The sequence below is a fragment of the Doryrhamphus excisus genome, chromosome 5, assembly GCF_030265055.1.
Source record: "Doryrhamphus excisus isolate RoL2022-K1 chromosome 5, RoL_Dexc_1.0, whole genome shotgun sequence".
Classification (NCBI taxonomy): Eukaryota; Metazoa; Chordata; class Actinopteri; order Syngnathiformes; family Syngnathidae; genus Doryrhamphus; species Doryrhamphus excisus.
Genome location: NC_080470.1, coordinates 14,424,637 through 14,444,116, shown reverse-complemented (window position 1 = coordinate 14,444,116; position 19,480 = coordinate 14,424,637). Strand labels below are relative to the sequence as shown.

Genomic DNA, 19,480 nt, shown 5'->3' with positions numbered 1-19,480 from the left:
AAAATAGAAAAAAGATAGAAAAAAGATAGAAAATAGATAGAAAATAGATAGACAATAGATAGAAAATAGATAGAAAATAAATAGAAAATAGAAAAATAGATAGAAAATAGAAAAATAGATAGAAAATAGATAGAAAATAGATAGAAAATAGATAGAAAATAGATAGAAAATAGATAGAAAATAGATAGAAAATAGATAGAAAATAGATAGAAAATAGATAGAAAATGGAAAAATAGATAGAAAATAAAAAATAGATAGAAAATAGAAAATAGATAGAAAACAGATAGAAAATAGATAGAAAATAGATAGAAAATAGAAAAATAGATAGAAAATAGAAAAATAGATAGAAAATACAAAAATAGATAGACAATAGAAAAAAGATAGAAAAAAGATAGAAAATAGATAGAAAATAGATAGAAAATAGATAGAAAATAGAAAAATAGATAGAAAATAGAAAAATAGATAGAAAATACAAAAATAGATAGAAAATAGAAAAAAGATAGAAAAAAGATAGAAAATAGATAGAAAATAGATAGAAAATAGATAGAAAATAGATAGAAAATAGATAGAAAATAGATAGAAAATAGATAGAAAATAGATAGAAAATAGAAAAATAGATAGAAAATAGATAGAAAATAGATAGAAAATAGATAGAAAATAGATAGAAAATAGATAGAAAATGGAAAAATAGATAGAAAATAAAAAATAGATAGAAAATAGATAGAAAACAGATAGAAAATAGATAGAAAATAGATAGAAAATAGATAGAAAATAGATAGAAAATAGAAAAATGGATAGAAAATAGAAAAATAGATAGAAAATACAAAAATAGATAGAAAATAGAAAAAAGATAGAAAAAAGATAGAAAAAAGATAGAAAAAAGATAGAAAATAGATAGAAAATAGATAGAAAATAGAAAAATAGATAGAAAATAGAAAAATAGATAGAAAATAGATAGAAAATAGATAGAAAATAGATAGAAAATAGATAGAAAATAGATAGAAAATAGATAGAAAATAGATAGAAAATAGATAGAAAATAGAAAAATAGATAGAAAATACAAAAATAGATAGAAAATAGAAAAAAGATAGAAAAAAGATAGAAAAAAGATAGAAAATAGATAGAAAATAGATAGAAAATAGATAGAAAATAGATAGAAAATAGATAGAAAATAGATAGAAAATAGAAAAATAGATAGAAAATAGATAGAAAATAGATAGAAAATAGATAGAAAATAGATAGAAAATAGATAGAAAATAGAAAAATAGATAGAAAATAGATAGAAAATAGATAGAAAATAGAAAAATAGATAGAAAATAAAAAATAGATAGAAAACAGATAGAAAACAGATAGAAAACAGATAGAAAATAGATAGAAAATAGATAGAAAATAGATAGAAAATAGATAGAAAATAGATAGAAAATAGATAGAAAATAGATAGAAAATAGATAGAAAATAAATAGAAAATAGAAAAATAGATAGAAAATAGAAAAATAGATAGAAAATAGATAGAAAATAGATAGAAAATAGATAGAAAATAGATAGAAAATAGAAAAATAGATATAAAATAAAAAAAATAGATAGAAAATAGAAAATAGATAGAAAACAGATAGAAAATAGATAGAAAATAGATAGAAAATAGATAGAAAAATAGATAGAAAATAAGAAACAATAGGAAATCAATTTTGGGATGAAATGGAAGTGAATGTAAGGTGACACGGTGCATTGCAGCTGCAGCGTCTAATTTCAGTCAAACTGCTGATGAGTCAGCTTGGAGGTTGCAATTATTTGCCCTTTTTCCAACCCCCCCCCCTCCCGCTACCCCCCCCCCCCCAAACTGCCTCCACCTCCTGCTCCTTTAACCCCCCCCCCCTTCCAGTAGCTCAAGCAGCATTTAATTGTGAAGGGGCTGAGCCGGGTAAGGAGTAATCAGATGAAGACGCAGGCGGTGGTGGTGGGGGGTGGGGGGATTGGGGGGGGGGGGTCGGGGTAAATGACGTGGGCACGCCTACAGTACGTAGCGGCTAACCGGGGATTAACAAGACCGGCGTCCTGATTGGAGTTGAGCTGCAGAGGCGAGGAAAAAAGAGCAGGACGGTTCCAACGCCAGCAGACGATGAAGGACTGACAGTGGCGAGATGAGGAGTTAGAGCCGTGAGAGGGAAGAGGGAGTGGGAGGAAGAAAGAGTGGGAATTGGAGGCAGTGCAGTGCAGAGCGAGGGGGAGAGAGAGGGAGAGAGAGGGAGAGAGAGGGAGAGAGAGGGAGAGACGTAGAAGACCAGAAGCATCTCTCTGCTGTGAGGCGCTGGAGGCTCCGAGAGAGAAGAGGATCTCCAGAGGCAAAGGAGGAAGCAACGCTTTGGCTCGGAGGCAAAAGTTGCGGAGCAGGAAGACAGATCGAGGACTCGGTTGATGGCAAAAGTAGGAGATTTATGGAAAAAGAAGCTGGTGGTGGACATCATCCGTCAGCATGTTCTCTGACAGCAGAGCTCCGGCGGCCGAGCAAAGAGCCTTCAAGCCTCACGCCCCCCACTTCATCCCGTGGCTGCGCAACAGTCTCAAGTCCCAGCACGCCGCCGCCGACCTGGGGCTCGGCGGACCATACAAATCCAGTCCCGAGCTCCACGACAACTTGGAGAGGACCAGAGGCATCGGGATCTTCTCCATTCCGGGGAGAAACAAGGCGAAGAAGAGCGAGCTGCGGTGCAATGGCGTGGGGGTGGCCAGGATGCTGCCGGTGGTGCTGAGGGGGCATCACATCCTGGGGAAGCCCAAGGAACGCAGTCCCGCCAAGTCCAAGTCGGAAGCAGAACCTAATCCCGTTACTCCTCAGCGTGATGGCTCTGGATCCTCGGTGAAAGAAGACGGATCGGCTCCAGACTGTACGGTGCCCCTCGGGGTCTGCATGGAGGACACAAGGGAGGACGTTTGGGACTACGCGGTTCATCAGCGAGACCTGCAGTCGTCCATCTGGCTCAGTTCAAACCCTCAGGGAGCAAAAGAGGGCCACCACGGCTTCAGGTCCAGCTTCAGCTACATCAGCAGGAACTGCCAGAGCCAAAGAGACCTGACTGTGCTCAGAGAAGCGCCACCTGTGGAAGGACTCAACGGAGTCGTCTTCCCCGCTGAGCTCCCTCACAGAGGTTTGGGCTTCACGACCACTCTGCGAGGAGCGGGGAAACACGGATCCAAACGCATCCATGGGCCATCCGTGGGCCAGAACCACACCAAGTGGAACCGACATAAAGCAAATGCCGAGGAGGAGCCCCACTCCAAGGGGTCGGGCTGCAGCAGGAAGGTGGTCCGGAGGCAGCTCAAGCGAGTGGTGGAGAACCTGGAGCAGGTTCTGGCCGCACTGAGGGATGTTCAACAGGAGATGAAAGAGGTAAAGAACCATTTTTTCATCCTTGCACAAAGGTAGGATAGAACCTTCAACCTTCAAAAAGGGGAACAAGTTGAAAAGATGATGGGAAAAGACGCTGGAATTCACACCAGGCTTCGGCTCGGCCAGCATCTCCAGCGGCAACAATGAAGGAGACCAGTGTGATTATAACCATAGAACCACAACAATATGAGAAATACTCTTCATTAAACATCCAGTGCACGGCAAACCTCCTACGAATTACTGCAATAACCATAAAACACCACTAGGTGACAGTATTGCCTCTGTCTGTCAGCCATCTTGAAAAGAGTGAGTACTTTTACTTGATGTTAGTTTTATTTAGTTTTTATTATTTGACCGTGTGACTGAAATTCTCGTTACGGTTATCGAAAACTTCATGTATAAAATACCGCACGGGACCAAATATATGACGTCCCTCAATATAAGACATTTTTTAAAGACTCTAATAACATAAAAATAACATAAAAAGATGATAGAGGGGAAAAAATATGAAAATATAAAATTACATTTGTAGCGAAAAATCATTAGCAACCAATTCATTAAGCTACAGTATAAACGAGGGTTGACTATAAATATTTAAGGCGGACCCCTGCACATTTGTGATTCAGCACCCCCCCACAAATTTGCAGATTTTTATTTAAAAAAAGTTACTTTTCATTTCAATTTTTTCTCTAAAAATAGATATCGGACCGATACCACATTTTGAGACTGATATCGGGACATGTACCGCTGTTTCACACTTTGTTTGGGAGTCCTTGAATGCACCATAGTTGTAGTATATGAGGCGTATTTAGGGATTGAACCTGTACTGTGTCATGAAGACAGAATACACACACTTTTATTGCAAATGTTGATGCAAACTTAGAGGTGACTGTTAATGTCAAGTTCGCAGAAAAAAAAAACAGGGACCTACTGTGCTACATAGTATATATATAGTATACTGTAATACTAACGATTGTTTGTTTTGTTTAGGTTTTTGAAACGCAAAACTGAAATATTCCATAAATAGTTATGACCAAAATGTTATTAATATTACTTCAAATTTGATGAAAATATGTTCACACTTCAACCGACACAAAAATATTCAGTGTTCATGACTAAAAAGTCACAAATACCATAAAGTAATCACAAATAAATGAAAACGAACTGGATAATTTATCAATATATATAGTTGATATACTGCCATAGAACAACGGCATGAACAGAGTGAGCCCTCATACAGACTCTTTGTCTCAGTGGGTGGAGGCGGGGGCCGCTAGCATACACACACAGAGTGCAGAAGAGTGTAACGTAGTAGAGTATCAAATGAGCGCATTGCAATTGTGTATTTTTTCATTGTACTTTCCAAAAAAAGTAAAGTTAAAAACTCATCCCGCGTATCGACTCACAAGTGTCTCGTGGCAGCCTTAGTGAAAGAAAAAGTACAGTAAACCTCGGATATATCGGATTCAATTGTTCCCACTGGTTTTGTCCGATATAAGCGAAATCCGTTATATGCGTATACCGGAAAATGTCCGTTTTACGCATATATCGGATTTATATCCGGTATATGCGTAAATGGGATTTTATCCGTTATAAAAAGGCACTTCCTTGACTATGTTTCCAATGTACCTGGACGCGCAGGCAACGCTGCAAACGCTGCAAATGACGTCGTATAGCGGCCTGTCACGATTCGGCGAATCGGAGCGCCACGATTCGGCCATCCGATATATGCGAGGGAAATTTCATGGAAATGCATTGGAACGGGACTGGAGATTTTGTCCGAAATAGGCGAAATCCGTTATAAAAAATCCGATATATGCAATGAATTTTTATTGGAAATGCATTACAGAAAAATCTGTTCTTTTTTATCTGTCCGTTGTGAGCGAATTTCCGATATATCCGAGTCCGATATATCCGAGGTTTACTGTAGATCTTCCACTGCTTTCCAAATATTTGTCCGTCCCTGCATGGCAAAAAGATGAAATGATCAAGAAGTGGTGCATAGTAAAAAAAGACAGTTGAATTTACTGCTAATTGACTAGAAGGAATAAAGCCAAATCCTTTTTGTAGGACCATACTGAATTCCATTTTTTCACTTTGCTTATTTGAATTATGTTGAATTAAATCATATCGCAAGAAATTGCGCCATATCATATTGGATTGCATTGATTTGAAGTAAATGATTATCACATACTACAGTATTAATTGGCCCTGTACCCTAGAAAGCGCCCATGAATGATACGGGAAAAGGTCGAAATGATACTGTGTCAAAGCCCAGGGCAGTGATACTGATAAAATATAGAGTTTAACCATGTCAGTATCAGCCCTCGTAGCTGTCCAATCAGAGCGCGCTGCTCTGGTATCGTGCCCGTGAAACAACCAATCAGAGAACAGCGCACGAGCGTTTGTTTTGCTGCCGTCTGTGCTCTGTCAACATGTCAGCGGTTGACACTCCCGGCGAAAGACAAATAGGGAAAATATCAAACAGAATATTAGAAATTGAACATTTTATCACCATTAATGAGGAGGACACTCTTGAAATGATCGAAAAAACTAAAAATGCAAATACAAGTCGGAAAACCAAGGGAAAACCAATTGTGTTTCAACTGTTTAGATATAATACATGTAATAAACTGAACATTTTCTGGAAACAAAATGGTCTTTTGATTAAATAGTACGTGATAATAAACTCATGATTAAATAGTACAGTAAACCTCGAATATATCGGACTCGGATATATCGGAAATTCGCTCACAACGGACAGATAAAAAAGAACCAATTTTTCTGTAATGCATTTCCAATAAAAATTCATTGCATATATCGGATTTTTTATAACGGATTTCGCCTATTTTGGACAAAATCTCCAGTCCCGTTCCAATGCATTTCCATGAAATTTCCCTCGCATATATCGGATGGCCGCATCGTGGCGCTCCGATTCGCCGAATCGTGACAGGCCGCTATACGACGTCATTTGCAGCGTTTGCAGCGTTGCCTGTGCGTCCAGGTACATTGGAAACATAGTCAAGGAAGTGCCTTTTTATAACGGATAAAATCCCATTTACGCATATACCGGATATAAATCCGATATATGCGTAAAACGGACATTTTCCTGTATACGCATATAACGGATTTTGCTTATATCGGACAAAACCAGTGGGAACAATTGAATCCAATATATCCGAGGTTTACTGTATTATTGCATAAGAGCGGGCACCCAACATGATTTGATTGGGTCGCTTCCCAGCCTAAAATGTTGTATTTTGCCAGACTTTTCTATGACTTTTCATAGTGGAAGTGTCCGCCTTCAGCTAAATTAAATATGCATTAGCGAGTCAGCATCGAGGCTCGCGTGAATCCACCAAAGTCTGCAAATTATTCCTGCAACTCCGCTCTTGCCATCAGCCGGCGCTGCGTAGTGTTTGCTCTCAAGTCATGCGTGCTTTTTTTTCTGTTTTTTTTTTATTTTTTGGACGTGAACGAGACGCGCGTCACGCCTCATTTGCCACGTGCGTTCACAGGCTCTGCGAGATAATACGTAGCGACGTTAGGCCCCGGCATCCACCTGCTTCTCCTCATCATAACCCGCCACCCCCCCCCAAGCACAGATGCCGCTACCGCAGACGTTATCCGCGTTCAATCCGCATCTGGAGCTCCAGCATTAACCTCGGGGTAATATCGTGTGGCAAGGTTCCGTGTGTGCGCTTGTGTTGTCTTTGACGAGGGAGCGCGCCCGGTTGGCGACAGGCTGACACGTCGAAAGAAACGCTCCCCAAAGACTTGACACATCAAAGACGCACAAGGACCAAAAGACTTTTTTGTCGTCTTCTTCTCATTTCAAAGCCTTGTTTTATCATTCTGTTGCATGAGCCCTGTCCCTCGGTTTGATTTAAGAAGCAATTACTGCCTGAATTCTAATGACGCCTGCAGCCGCGTTCAACTTAAACCCTTCTGACAGCCGGCGAGCAAAAAGGAGCAAGACGATGTTTTGCCAAGACTTTTATTGGATTACTGTCTGCTCGTTTGCTTAGAGCAGCGCAAAGAAACAACACGGTTAAGGGTGCCTGTTATTTGGGGGAAACCACTCCAGAAACGCTGGGAGACCTCATGCACCAGACTTGTTGGCGCAAGAGTATCCAAAGTATGGACCGTGGCACATTTGAGTAGTATCACTTAAGAAAACTGCAAAAAACAAAACAACAAATAAACTTGCAGAAAAAGTTCAAATGTTACAACAATCCTATCAAAATATTATGGGAATAAAGTCAGAATTGCCAGAAGAAGAAGTTGAAATAGCTGACCAGTCCAGCTGGGGTAGGCTGCAGCAGCCCACCCTAGTTAGGATAAGCGGCATAAAAAATAAATGGATGGAAGTTGAAATAGCTGGAAAATTTCAAAAACGAGAACAGCAGAAATGAAAAAAAAAACAGCTTTAATTTTGTTGAAATATTAAGAAAAAAAAGACAACAAATGTTGAAATATTAAGGAAAAAATATGTCGTTTTTTTCAGTCATCATATTATAAGAAACAAAGAAAACAAAATATATTTTGTAAAATTAGGTTGGAGAAAAAGCTATAATGTTACGAGAATAAAGGCAAAATATCACGGGAGTAAAGTCATCATTACGAAAACAATGACAAGATGCAACTTGATAAGAACAGCAGAAATTGAAAAAAAAAAGTGTTATTTTACCAGGATAAAGTCCAAATAATAATTGAAAAAAGTTGGATTCTAACATGAAAAAAGTTCCAATTTTACACCAATAAACTTGTTAATGATATGAGGAAAATAACATAGCATAAAGTCAAAATATTATGGGAATAAATGCCAATAAAATAGGTAATCTTTAAGGCATAAAAAATAAATGGATGGAAGTTGAAATAGCTGGAAAATTTCAAAAAACGAGTACAGCAGAAATGAAAAAAAAAAACAGCTTTAATTTTTGGAGAAGTTGAAATATTAAGAGAAAAAAGACAAAAAATGTTGAAATGTTGAAACAAAATATATTTTGTAAAATTAGGTTGGAGAAAAAGCTATAATGTTACGAGAATAAAGGCAAAATATCACGGGAGTAAAGTCATCATTACGAAAACAATGACAAGATTCAACTTGATAAGAACAGCAGAAATGAAAAAAACAGCTTTAATTTTGTTGAAATATTAAGAGAAAAAAGACAAAAAATGTTGAAATATTAAGGAAAAAATATGCCGTTTTTTTCAGTCATCATATTATAAGAAACAAAGAAAACAAAATATATTTTGTAAAATTAGATTGGAGAAAAAGCTATAATGTTACGAGAATAAAGGCAAAATATCACAGGAGTAAAGTCATCATTACGAAAACAATGACAAGATGCAACTTGATAAGAACAGCAGAAATTGTAAAAAAAAAAAAAGTGTTATTTTACCAGGATAAAGTCCAAATAATAATTGAAAAAAGTTGGATTCTAACATGAAAAAAGTTCAAATTTTACGCCAATAAACTTGTTAATGATATGAAGAAAATAACATAGCATAAAGTCAAAATATTATGGGAATAAACGCCAATAAAATAAGTAATCTTTAAGGGAAATTATTTGATAGAATATCAGAATAATGTTATAATAAGAATATATAATAATAATAATGAAGAAAAATAACATAATTCATTTCTTACATTGTTATGTTATGAAAAACAAATAAAATGAATAAGGTTTTAAAAGAAATGAGATTGTGGGAAAAGTTTGAAATGTTATGAGACTCGAGTGAAAATATTATGTGAATGAAGAACATTAACAATCAGAAAGCTGCAGGAATGACGAAAAACAGCGTTATATTTTACAAGAATAAAGTCAAAATATTGAGAGAAAAAAGTCATACTTTGCAGTGGTCATATGAGGAAAAATAATGTCATGTAGAGTTGAAATATTCCAGAAAAAATACATACTTTGTAATAATATAAGAACCAAACTGAGCAATTTGGGTGAAATTGTGCTACTTTGCGGTTCTGTGATTGACCATGGAAGTTTGTCACCATGCCCCCCCCCCCCCCCCACCCTCCCATACCCCATGGCGTAGGTTGAAATACTTGGCAATATGTCAGCAGCCATCTGTCTAGTGTTCCTGATTCGGATTTGGGCTCATTTGGTCAAAGTCCCTAGGAGGACTTAGTCAGTGGTTTTATCCCAAAGCAAAATTCCGTGTCCATTCCAACGCTGACGGTGTTGGGGGACCACTAAAAAGGGCGAGCCCACCATTCGGAGTTTGGCGTAAATACGAAGCCAAAGTTTCCTTGCCAACTGGAACATATTTCAGCAGTCATCAGCTTGAAGACAGGAGGAGTCAGCAATGATTGTTTTTAATCAACACTCCTGGGAAAAAAAAACAAAAAAAAACTCCTGGCATCAAACCAGGGGTCCTGTGTGCGCTTTTATCTCTGGTGATTCCTGACATTAACAAGCTGCAACCAGCCCGGTGTCTCGCTCACACACTCTGCACTTCAAAGTAATGCCGCCGCCACGGCGTCAGATGAGGGAAAGGAAAACAGGTCATCCTTTGACATCAACCAGGATGTTGTTGTTTTTTTTGTTGTTTTTTTTTAACACAGAAAACAAGTAATTCTCATGCTTCGGATCAGGATTTGTATCCGTGCACAGGTGGAGAGGGAGAGGTCAAACATATTTTCCCCTGAGTCATTTTCTCCAATCACGGCATCCACCATTATCATGAGTGTGCGTGCCTCTTGGAAATACACACACACACACACATGTGCCCTTTAGCAAACATTGGCCTATAATCCAAGTCATTTACATAAACTGTATTGTCCGTATACACTTAATAGGAAAAAAAAAAAAAACATTCCTCGTACTTGCAAGCTTACGTGACATACTTGCATGTAAAGGTCAGCGCAGTGCGTGTGGCGTGAATAATAAAAACACACAAACACAAACAAATACAGTAAACCTCGGATATATCGGATTCAATTGTTCCCACTGGTTTTGTCCGATATAAGCGAAATCCGTTATATGCGTATACCGGAAAATGTCCGTTTTACGCATATATGGGATTTATATACGGTATATGCGTAAATCGGATTTTATCCGTTATAAAAAGGCACTTCCATGACTATGTTTCCAATGTACCTGGACGCGCAGGCAACGCTGCAAACGCTGCAAATGACGTCGTATAGCGGCCTGTCACGATTCGGCGAATCGGAGTGCCACGATGCGGCCATCCGATATATGCGAGGGAAATTTCATGGAAATGCATTGGAACGGGACTGGAGATTTTGTCCGAAATAGGCGAAATCCGTTATAAAAAAATCTGATATATGCAATGAATTTTTATTGGAAATGCATTACAGAAAAATCTTTTTTTTTTTTATCCGTCCGTTGTGAGCGAATTTCCGATATATCCGAGTCCGATATATCCGAGGTTTACTGTAGCACAGCATTACATATTGACTTGTTCTTTCATTGATTTGCACTGCATACACAAAAACATCCTGTAATGTGTCTCCCTTAAAGCCTTCCTTCCTGCCTGCAACCTGTATTAAAGGTTCCTAACTTTACATTACAAACGCTACCTTCCTACTTCGCTACAAGTGCTATGTTCTGTTGTGTTTAGTAGCCTTTCGTACCTTCTAAAGCAGGGGTGCTCATTAAGTCGATCGCGATCTACCGGTCGATCGCGGAGGTGGTACTGGTCGATCGCTGGTCGATCACGGCGTGACATTAAAAAAATATCATCCTAGCATCAATGCCATCACTTGATTGATATACAGGGCAGCCATTCAGATGACAACTGAATGTTGCCCTTCGGGCGACCAATCAAATCAAACAACGTCTCTAAGTGCAGCAGAACTTACGATGTCAGCCTATCAGCCATCCCCGTTACTTGACTGACATACAGGACAACCAATCAGATGACAACTGAATTTTGACCTTTAGGTCACCGCTCATGCATAAACAACGATGCAAAGTGCTAAGCTAGTCGGCGAATTGCGTTAGATTTTAAGCCCTCGCTAAAGTTTATGGTCACTAAAATGAGTGAAGTAGCTGGACCAAGTAAAAAGGCAAAAACATATCACTTCCATACGGAATGGGAGGTGGACTTTTTTTTTTCACAATGTCTTTTTCGAAGTGCGTTTGCCTCATATGCCATTCTACCATCGCAGTACCAAAGAAGGGAAATGTGGAGTAATGTGGAGGTAATTACAAAAAATGTTAATAGTTAATTATGTGTGTTTTGCAATATTGGCTCATTTGGTTATGTAAGGTACATCAACATACATTGTACGTACAAATAATCCTCAATACATTTGAAAATAAATAGATGTTTTGCATTTTTGTAGTGGGTAGATCATTTTGACTCGGTCATTTTAAAAGTAGCTCGCATGCTGAAAAAGTGTGAGCACCCCTGTTCTAAAGTATTGGCACGTGGGACTTTCTTGAATGATTATAGGATTCCATCTTAAGAATCTGCCTATAGTGTCCCAACTCTAAAAAATACTATCCACAGATTGTTATTATGTACTATATTATTATACATTATTTTGTGTGCCTTCTATAAATCAATATACAACACACACACACACACACATAACTTAAGTGGAATCTGTCTATGGTGTGACTACTCTATAATAGAGCGTTGTTAATCATTCTATGAGTGTTATATGGACAAAGAAAACCACATAAACACACAATGAAAATGATCAACTCCCTGTTGGGAATCTGTCTGTTGTGTCCCAACTCTGAAAAAACTACTATACACAGTTGTTCATCGTTCTGGGTGTGTTCTATGAACAAATAACCCCCCCTACACACATGTACACACACATATAAAAAGATGATCAAATGATTACTTGGCTGGAATCTGTCTATAGTGTTCCAGCTTTAAAAGAAACACTGTCCACAGAGACAGAGTTGTTCATCATTCTGTGTGTATTCCAGAACAGTGATTACCAAAGTGTGGGACGGGGCCCCCTCGTGGCCCATGGTCGTACTACAGGTGGCCAGGTCATTAAAAATATGATTCATTTTTGCAAAAAAAAAAAAAAATATATATATATATATATATATATATATATATATATATATATATATATATATATATATATATATATATATTTACCTTATATATTATAAGGTTCCAGACAGCGTATAGCTAATTGTCTCAAGCCTTAGGCTGGTGTAACCCAGATAGAAAATAAATAATATATAATTAATTAAATTTACCGTGCGTACCATGTTTTGGGGTGCAACGTCATTAGGTCACGTGACGGTGTCTCACCAAATCACGTGACTGCGCGCCACCAATCAGTGACGTGTATATATAGTCCGGAAGGGACTACACACCGGTAGCGGTGAGGGACGCATGGAATCGCTGCAGGTATTTAAAAGGTTTCGTTGTTTAAGTTTACAAATGGAAAATGTCTAACCATTTTACATACGTGGTCGGGATATAGGGGCCCGTCCACCGAAGCAACGCTGAACTTAAAAAGAGCAGTGTTCGATCACACCTATGGAATTGGTGAGTGTTGACATTTCATTACTAAACGGCATTAGCACCGTTTACTAGCACCTTTTGTCTGTCACTGTTCTCCCGATTGATTAGATTACAAGATTAATACTAGTTTGATTATAATGAATAATACCATAAGTGCAATTATTTATTATAAATGATAATATATTGTACAATTGAAGTTATGATACGACTTGTATTATATATGTAATTTGAATGGTTGTGTGCACATAATTGCTGGTCCTATTTTATATAGGCCAGGTTTTGATGGCAAGCTAGGAACCCTGCATTGAGGCAACACGCCTGGAAGTTGGAAGCCCAGATAACTGATGAGCTGTTACCCACCTGCTCTGCTCTGACCGGGCTGGTAGGAGGCTTTGCAGCCGTCCTTTTACTTTTTGTCTCTTTGGCCTTCATAAAAATCTTCACTCCTTTCCTCCACTCCTGAACCTCTGGACACTGGATTACTGGGCCATTGGACTGTTGTATGTTTTTGGGACTCTCGATATATGAGATGAATGTGTTTTGTAAATTGAGCTCATTGAAATGTAAATTTGTAAATTAGTGTTGTGAATTGTATTGTTCTGGTTTTTCACTTTATAATATATGGTACCGCCACTGCTGCAAATTGTGTGCTCGCCTCTTTTCCATCTCACTCCCAGAGCCGAAATCTGGATTTTTCTGAGTCTAGCCTAGAAATAACAATTACAATTAAAGTGTCTAAAGCTAATATTAAATGTACTAGCGCATTGTACACGCTACACTGGGCTCATTAGCACATCGTATGTGAGGCAGCTTCCCTCCAGCGCAAGAGAATCAGGCCATGTGCCAACAGTGTAGTAAAAGCAACTATGCTGTGCCCCCCCCCAGAGGGCCAAAATATCCCTTCTGAAATATCAATACCAAAAGATCTGGAGTTTGAGATTTGAGTTTCCAATACGACGCAAGGGGAAGCTAGGACAAAGCCAGAACGTGTGAATCAACCTTGCACCCCCCCCCCAGCCCACACCTGTCACATGCGGGACGGGTAAATCTGCGGAGAGGTTTCAGCTAATTTAACTTTAGAATAATGCACTCCGAGCGCCACTTTCAAGGGGATCAAAGGGTGTCCAGCACACATTGATGATGGGTGCACCCCCCTTCCCCCTTTAACGCCGTCCATCATCCAGCAGACCTGCCAGCCTCACTTTGATGGGTCACTCCATTGGGCGGAATGATAACACCACAGAGCAAACGGACTCCTTGGTTTCACACAATGTTGTACAAAAACTTTTTGGCCTCAAAAACCGCATCATAAATTTTCCCTCGCATATATCGGATGGCCGCATCGTGGCGCTCCGATTCGCCGAATCATGACAGGCCGCTATACGACGTCGTTTGCAGCGTTGCCTGCGCGTGCAGGTACATTGGAAACATAGTCAAGTTTTTATAACGGATAAAATCCAATTTACGCATGTACCGGATATAAATCCGATATATGCGTAAAACGGACATTTTCCGGTATACGCATATAACGGATTTCGCTTATATCGGACAAAACCAGTGGGAACAATTGAATCCGATATATCCGAGGTTTACTGTATTTGCAAATGATGATTAATAAATGTTAATTATAAAAAGTGATATTGGATAATTCCTCACGGCACACCTGACGGTTTCTCAAGGTACACTAGTGTGCCGCGGCACAGTGGTTGAAAATCACTGGTGTAGACAACTCAATAGTGAAAGAATAAGCACAATAGGTCCCCTTTAAGAAAAGGAAATCCAACAATTCAGAGTCCCAAACTTGTAGGAATCCAACAAGAAGCATTAGTTTGGTGACCTTAAAGCCCATAATCCACTTTTTGCATGGATGATCTGTGCTTAAGTGATGATTAGGTGCCAGAGAATGAGACATGGACTGGAGGAAATAAAGCTCTTTTCCACCCAGATCCTTCCTTAACAGAAAACCCGACATTTTTCCACCTGTGCCTTAAATACAACAATATAAGACTAATCTAAAAAGTCATTCATTTCCTCCTGTCACTCACACTCATTGTTGTTTTACATTGGGGTAGTCGATACAGGATTTGACATGGACCGCTAAATGTGTGTTGGTGTCCAGGTGGTGCAGCAGATAGACTACCTGACCTCCTGCATAGACCTGGATGAAGGTGATCCGCAGCAGGCAGGAGATGAGAGCAGCTCCTCATCAGGTTCCAGCTCCAACGAGGTGACAGTCATCAGCGCCCATTCGAGGGCCTCGCCGTCTGAGGACCGCCGAGGAGCCACCCTCAGGAGAGATCCCCCCAGTGGGAGTAGATCTCCACCAAATGAGTTCTGCACCCGGACGCTTCGTTTTTGTCTCGGAGGTTCTCCCAAACGAGGAGGGCTGCCAACGCTGGTCAATACTCCCGATTCGTCGTCCCCTCAAAGATGCCTCCCTGTCAGGCCGCCCACCCCCGGACTCTCCCCACTGACAGTTAACATCCACCCGCCCGGCAGCCCTTCCTCCTCGTCCATCATGGTCAGCCCCATTTCCCCCGTGTCACCCACACCTCACCCGACAGCCGTCCTCTGCCCATCTGTCGTCATCGACCACCCGGGGGCCGTGCGCTTCTGTGCGTCCGTGACGTCCCGCCATCCGTCTGCCAGCTGCCCCCCCACAGACTCAGAGCCGGCGCCCCACACCGACGAAGAGAGACGCGCGTCCTCGGCGGGGCCTCCCGTCGCGGCGTCCGTCAGGGCGGCGTCAGGGCAAGGCCGCAGAGGTCGCAAGCCTCCGCCTTACCCCCACCACCTCTCACAGCCCCCGCAGGCCGCCAAGGAGCCCCGGAAGGCACCCCCGTACCCCGAGAAGAGAAGACTGCTATCAACCACGGTGTGAGACGCCGCCGCTCCAAAACACGAGGGAGAGTTTGAAGCCCAGCCGAGTTGAGCTGAGCACGTTTCCAAGGTGACAGACGTCGACTTGGGGTGAGTAGACCAAAGAACGGCTTGACTCGCCTCTGTTTTGAAACACCTGCTGCAAAAACACTAACCAAAGATCCTCTATTTGACAGGAGCGCCTTCAGGTTTGTTTGTAAGGCTCTATACCGTGTGAACGGTAATCAAAGATCCTCTACTGTATATGACAGCAGCACTCTGGTGGTTTTAAGCACTGACAGCAAACACGCTAATCAAAGATTCTCTATGTGACAGTAGCACTATGCTATTTTTATCGATGTATTGCAAAAACACCAGTCACAGATTGTCTATATGACAGGAGCACTCTGGTGGTTTTACCGCAAAAAAAGCTTATCTAAGCTCCTCTATTTGATAGAAGAAGCACATTCAAAGATCTTCTAGATGTGCCAAGAGCACTTTTCTATTTTTAAGCACCTTCTGCAAAAACCCCGGTCAAAGATCCTCTCTGTGTGACAGAAGCCCTCTGGTTCTGTTTATAACGATGTACTGCAAAAACCTCCAGACAGAGATCCTAAATGTGACAGGGAAACTACTGCAAAAAGGCTGGCCAAAGATCATCTATTTGAAAGATCACTTCACAGTAGTTGTTTTAAGGACCTTTTGCAAATATGCTAGTCAAAGATCCTCTAAACTATCATGTTTTTGACGACCTACTGCACAAACACTAATCAGAGATCTTCTATTTGACAAGAGCGCTCTATTGGGTTTAAGAAACTGCAGCAAAAAAAAGCGAGTCAAAGATCCTCTATTCGACAAGAGCACCCTGTGGTGTGTAGGGTATCTACTGCTACAGTAGTCAAAGATCCTGTATATAGGAAAATCAAAGATCCTCTATATGAGAGAAGCATGCTATACAACAAGAGGAGTTTTAAGGAGCGACAGCAGAAAGACGGAAGAAGAGCTTGACTGTTTTTAACAAAAACATCTAGTCACAGATCTTCCATATGAAAGTGCAAAGATCCTTTATAACAGGAACACTTTGGTGGGTTTAAAGAAGTACAGTAAAAACCTAATCCAAGATCCTCTGTGTGACAGAAACACTTTTAAGCAAACAGCAAAAATGCCGGTCAAAGATCCTTTAAATGTGACAGTGGCACTTTTCTATTCTTACTTAAGGCAAAAACCTATGTCAAAGATCTTCTATTCGACAGGTGCGCTCTAGTGGTTTTAAGAAACATCAAAGAGGCTCATCAAAGATCCTCCGTATGACAGGAGAACTCACTAATCAAAGATCATTTACCTTTATATAACAGGAGCACTCTGGTGGTTTTCAATGAGCACAGTAAAAACCCGGCTCAAAGATCCTCTCTATATGACAGAAGCACTTTGGTGGGTTTAGTGATCTACAGCAAAACTGCTTGTCAAAGATCCTCTCTATGACAGAAGCGCTCTGGTGTTTTTAGGCAAAAACATCAGTCAAAGATCCTCTCTATGACAGAAGCGCTCTGGTGTCTTTTACGCAAAAACATCAGTCAAAGATCCTCTCTATGACAGAAGCGCTCTTGTGTTTCTTAGGCAAAACCATCAGTCAAAGATCCTCTCTATGACAGAAGCGCTCTGGTGTCTTTTAGGCAAAAACATCAGTCAAAGATCATCTCTGTGACAGAAGCACGCTGGTGTTTTTAGGCAAAACCACCAGTCAAAGATCCTCTCTATGACAGAAGCGCTCTGGTGTCTTTTAGGCAAAACCATCAGTCAAAGATCCTCTCTATGACAGAAGCACTCTGGTGTTTTTTAGGCAAAAACATCAGTCAAAGATCCTCTCCATGACAAAAGCGCTCTGGGCAAAACCATCAGTCAAAGATCCTCTCTATGACAGCAGCGCTCTGTGTCTTTTAGGCAAAAACATCAGTCAAAGATCCTCTCTATGACAGAAGCACGCTGGTGTTTTTAGGCAAAACCATCAGTCAAAGATCCTGTAAATGTGCCAGGAGAGCGCCGGTGTCTTCAAGCAAGTAGAGCAAAAAGAGCAGCCTTGGCCATGGAGGTCCTCTCCATGAAGGCGGTCCATCCAAAAGAGGCTGCCCATCTCCAGGGTAGTTGGAGTGAACATACACGGGCCATCAGAACATCTGTCTGGGTTAATGTTCTGGTAATGAGAACCCCCGTACAGATGCTCACTCTGCTCACAGACTGTGGTCCTAAAGAGCCATGGAGAGGAAATAAAAGATGATGTAATTAGACAACGATTGCAAAAAGGAGAGGCGATGAGCACATGACGCTTGCTGGGATTGGCTGGCGATGGGAAGTCATTGAAGCGGCGATGGAGGATAAATCCAGGCCGGATCAGACGAAAAGCAGGTCCGACGTCCCTGAGACAGGGACAGGGTCACCCCAGCCACTAGTTGGTCCTTCACAGGAACCCTGCTGTTTGAAATCCAAGCTCCTTTGCTGCCTTGCTTGGACTGACCCGGACCACACGCTCCATCTGTTCCTGTCCGAATATCGGGGGGGGGGGGTGCTTGGAATGCAGCACAGCAAATGTTTTATTCATCCGTGGCTAACATTCTACCTTTACTCTTTATTTCCAGCGGCCTTAACCAAACTTTAACTTCACTTCAAAGGTTTCCCAGCCACGGTCAAGACCACGGACAATGGCCATGTCAATGGCTTTATTCCTAGACTTTATTCCTATCATTTTATGGCTTTATTGCTTTAATTTTATGACATCATTCCTATATTTTTGTGACATTATTCCTATAATATTATGACTTTATTCCTGTAGTTTTACGACTTTATTCCTATAATTTTGACGTTATTCCTATGATTTTATGGCTTTATTCCTATCATTTTATGGCTTTATTCCTATCATTTTATGACTTTATTCCTATCATTTTATGACTTTATTCCTTTAATTTTATGACATCATTCCTATGTTTTTGTGACATTATTCCTATAATATTATGACTTTATTCCTGTAGTTTTACGACTTTATTTCTATAATTTTGACGTTATTCCTATAATTTTATGGCTTTATTCCTATAATTTTATGACTTTATTCCTTTAATTTTATGACATCATTCCTATAATTTTGACTTTATTCCTTTAATTTTATGACATCATTCCTATATTTTTGTGACATTATTCCTATAATATTATGACTTTATTCCTGTAGTTTTACGACTTTATTCCTATAATTTTGACGTTATTCCTATAATTTTATGGCTTTATTCCTATAATTTTATGACTTTATTCCTTTAATCTTATGACATCATTCCTATAATTTTTACGTTATTCCTATAATTTTATGACTTTATTCCTTTAATTTTATTACATCATTCCTATATTTTTGTGACATTATTCCTATAATATTATGACTTTATTCCTGTAGTTTTATGACTTTATTCCTATAATTTTGACGTTATTCCTATAATTTTTTTGCCTTATTGCTATAATTTTATGACTTTATTCCTTTAATTTTATGACATCATTCCTATATTTTTGTGACAGTATTCCTATAATATTATGACTTTATTCCTGTAGTTTTACGACTTTATTCCTATAATTTTGACGTATTCCTATAATTTTATGGCTTTATTCCTATAATTTTATGACTTTATTCCTTTAATTTTATGACATCATTCCTATAATTTTATGACTTCATTCCTTTAATTTTATGACATCATTCCTATGTTTTTGTGACATTATTCC

General features: G+C 39.6%; 1 protein-coding gene and 1 long non-coding RNA gene across 3 annotated transcripts in view; both read left to right on the top strand.

Moving 5' to 3' along the window:
• Positions 1-2,151: 2,151 nt before the first annotated feature.
• The window catches only part of LOC131129106 (arginine-glutamic acid dipeptide repeats protein), a 29,935-nt gene continuing 12,606 nt past the window's right edge, over positions 2,152-19,480 (top strand). For both annotated transcript variants that reach the window (XM_058072265.1, XM_058072264.1), the window contains exons 1-2: positions 2,152-3,385; positions 14,988-15,838. In XM_058072265.1, coding sequence (XP_057928248.1) covers positions 2,471-3,385; positions 14,988-15,749 — 1,677 coding nt within the window. In that variant the 5' untranslated portion in view covers positions 2,152-2,470 and the 3' untranslated portion in view covers positions 15,750-15,838. The remainder of the gene's footprint in view (positions 3,386-14,987; positions 15,839-19,480) is intronic.
• Positions 12,705-14,220, top strand: LOC131129111 (uncharacterized). Its single transcript, XR_009129752.1, has 3 exons — positions 12,705-12,751; positions 12,828-12,892; positions 13,140-14,220. It is a non-coding gene; the product is annotated as an uncharacterized LOC131129111 (long non-coding RNA).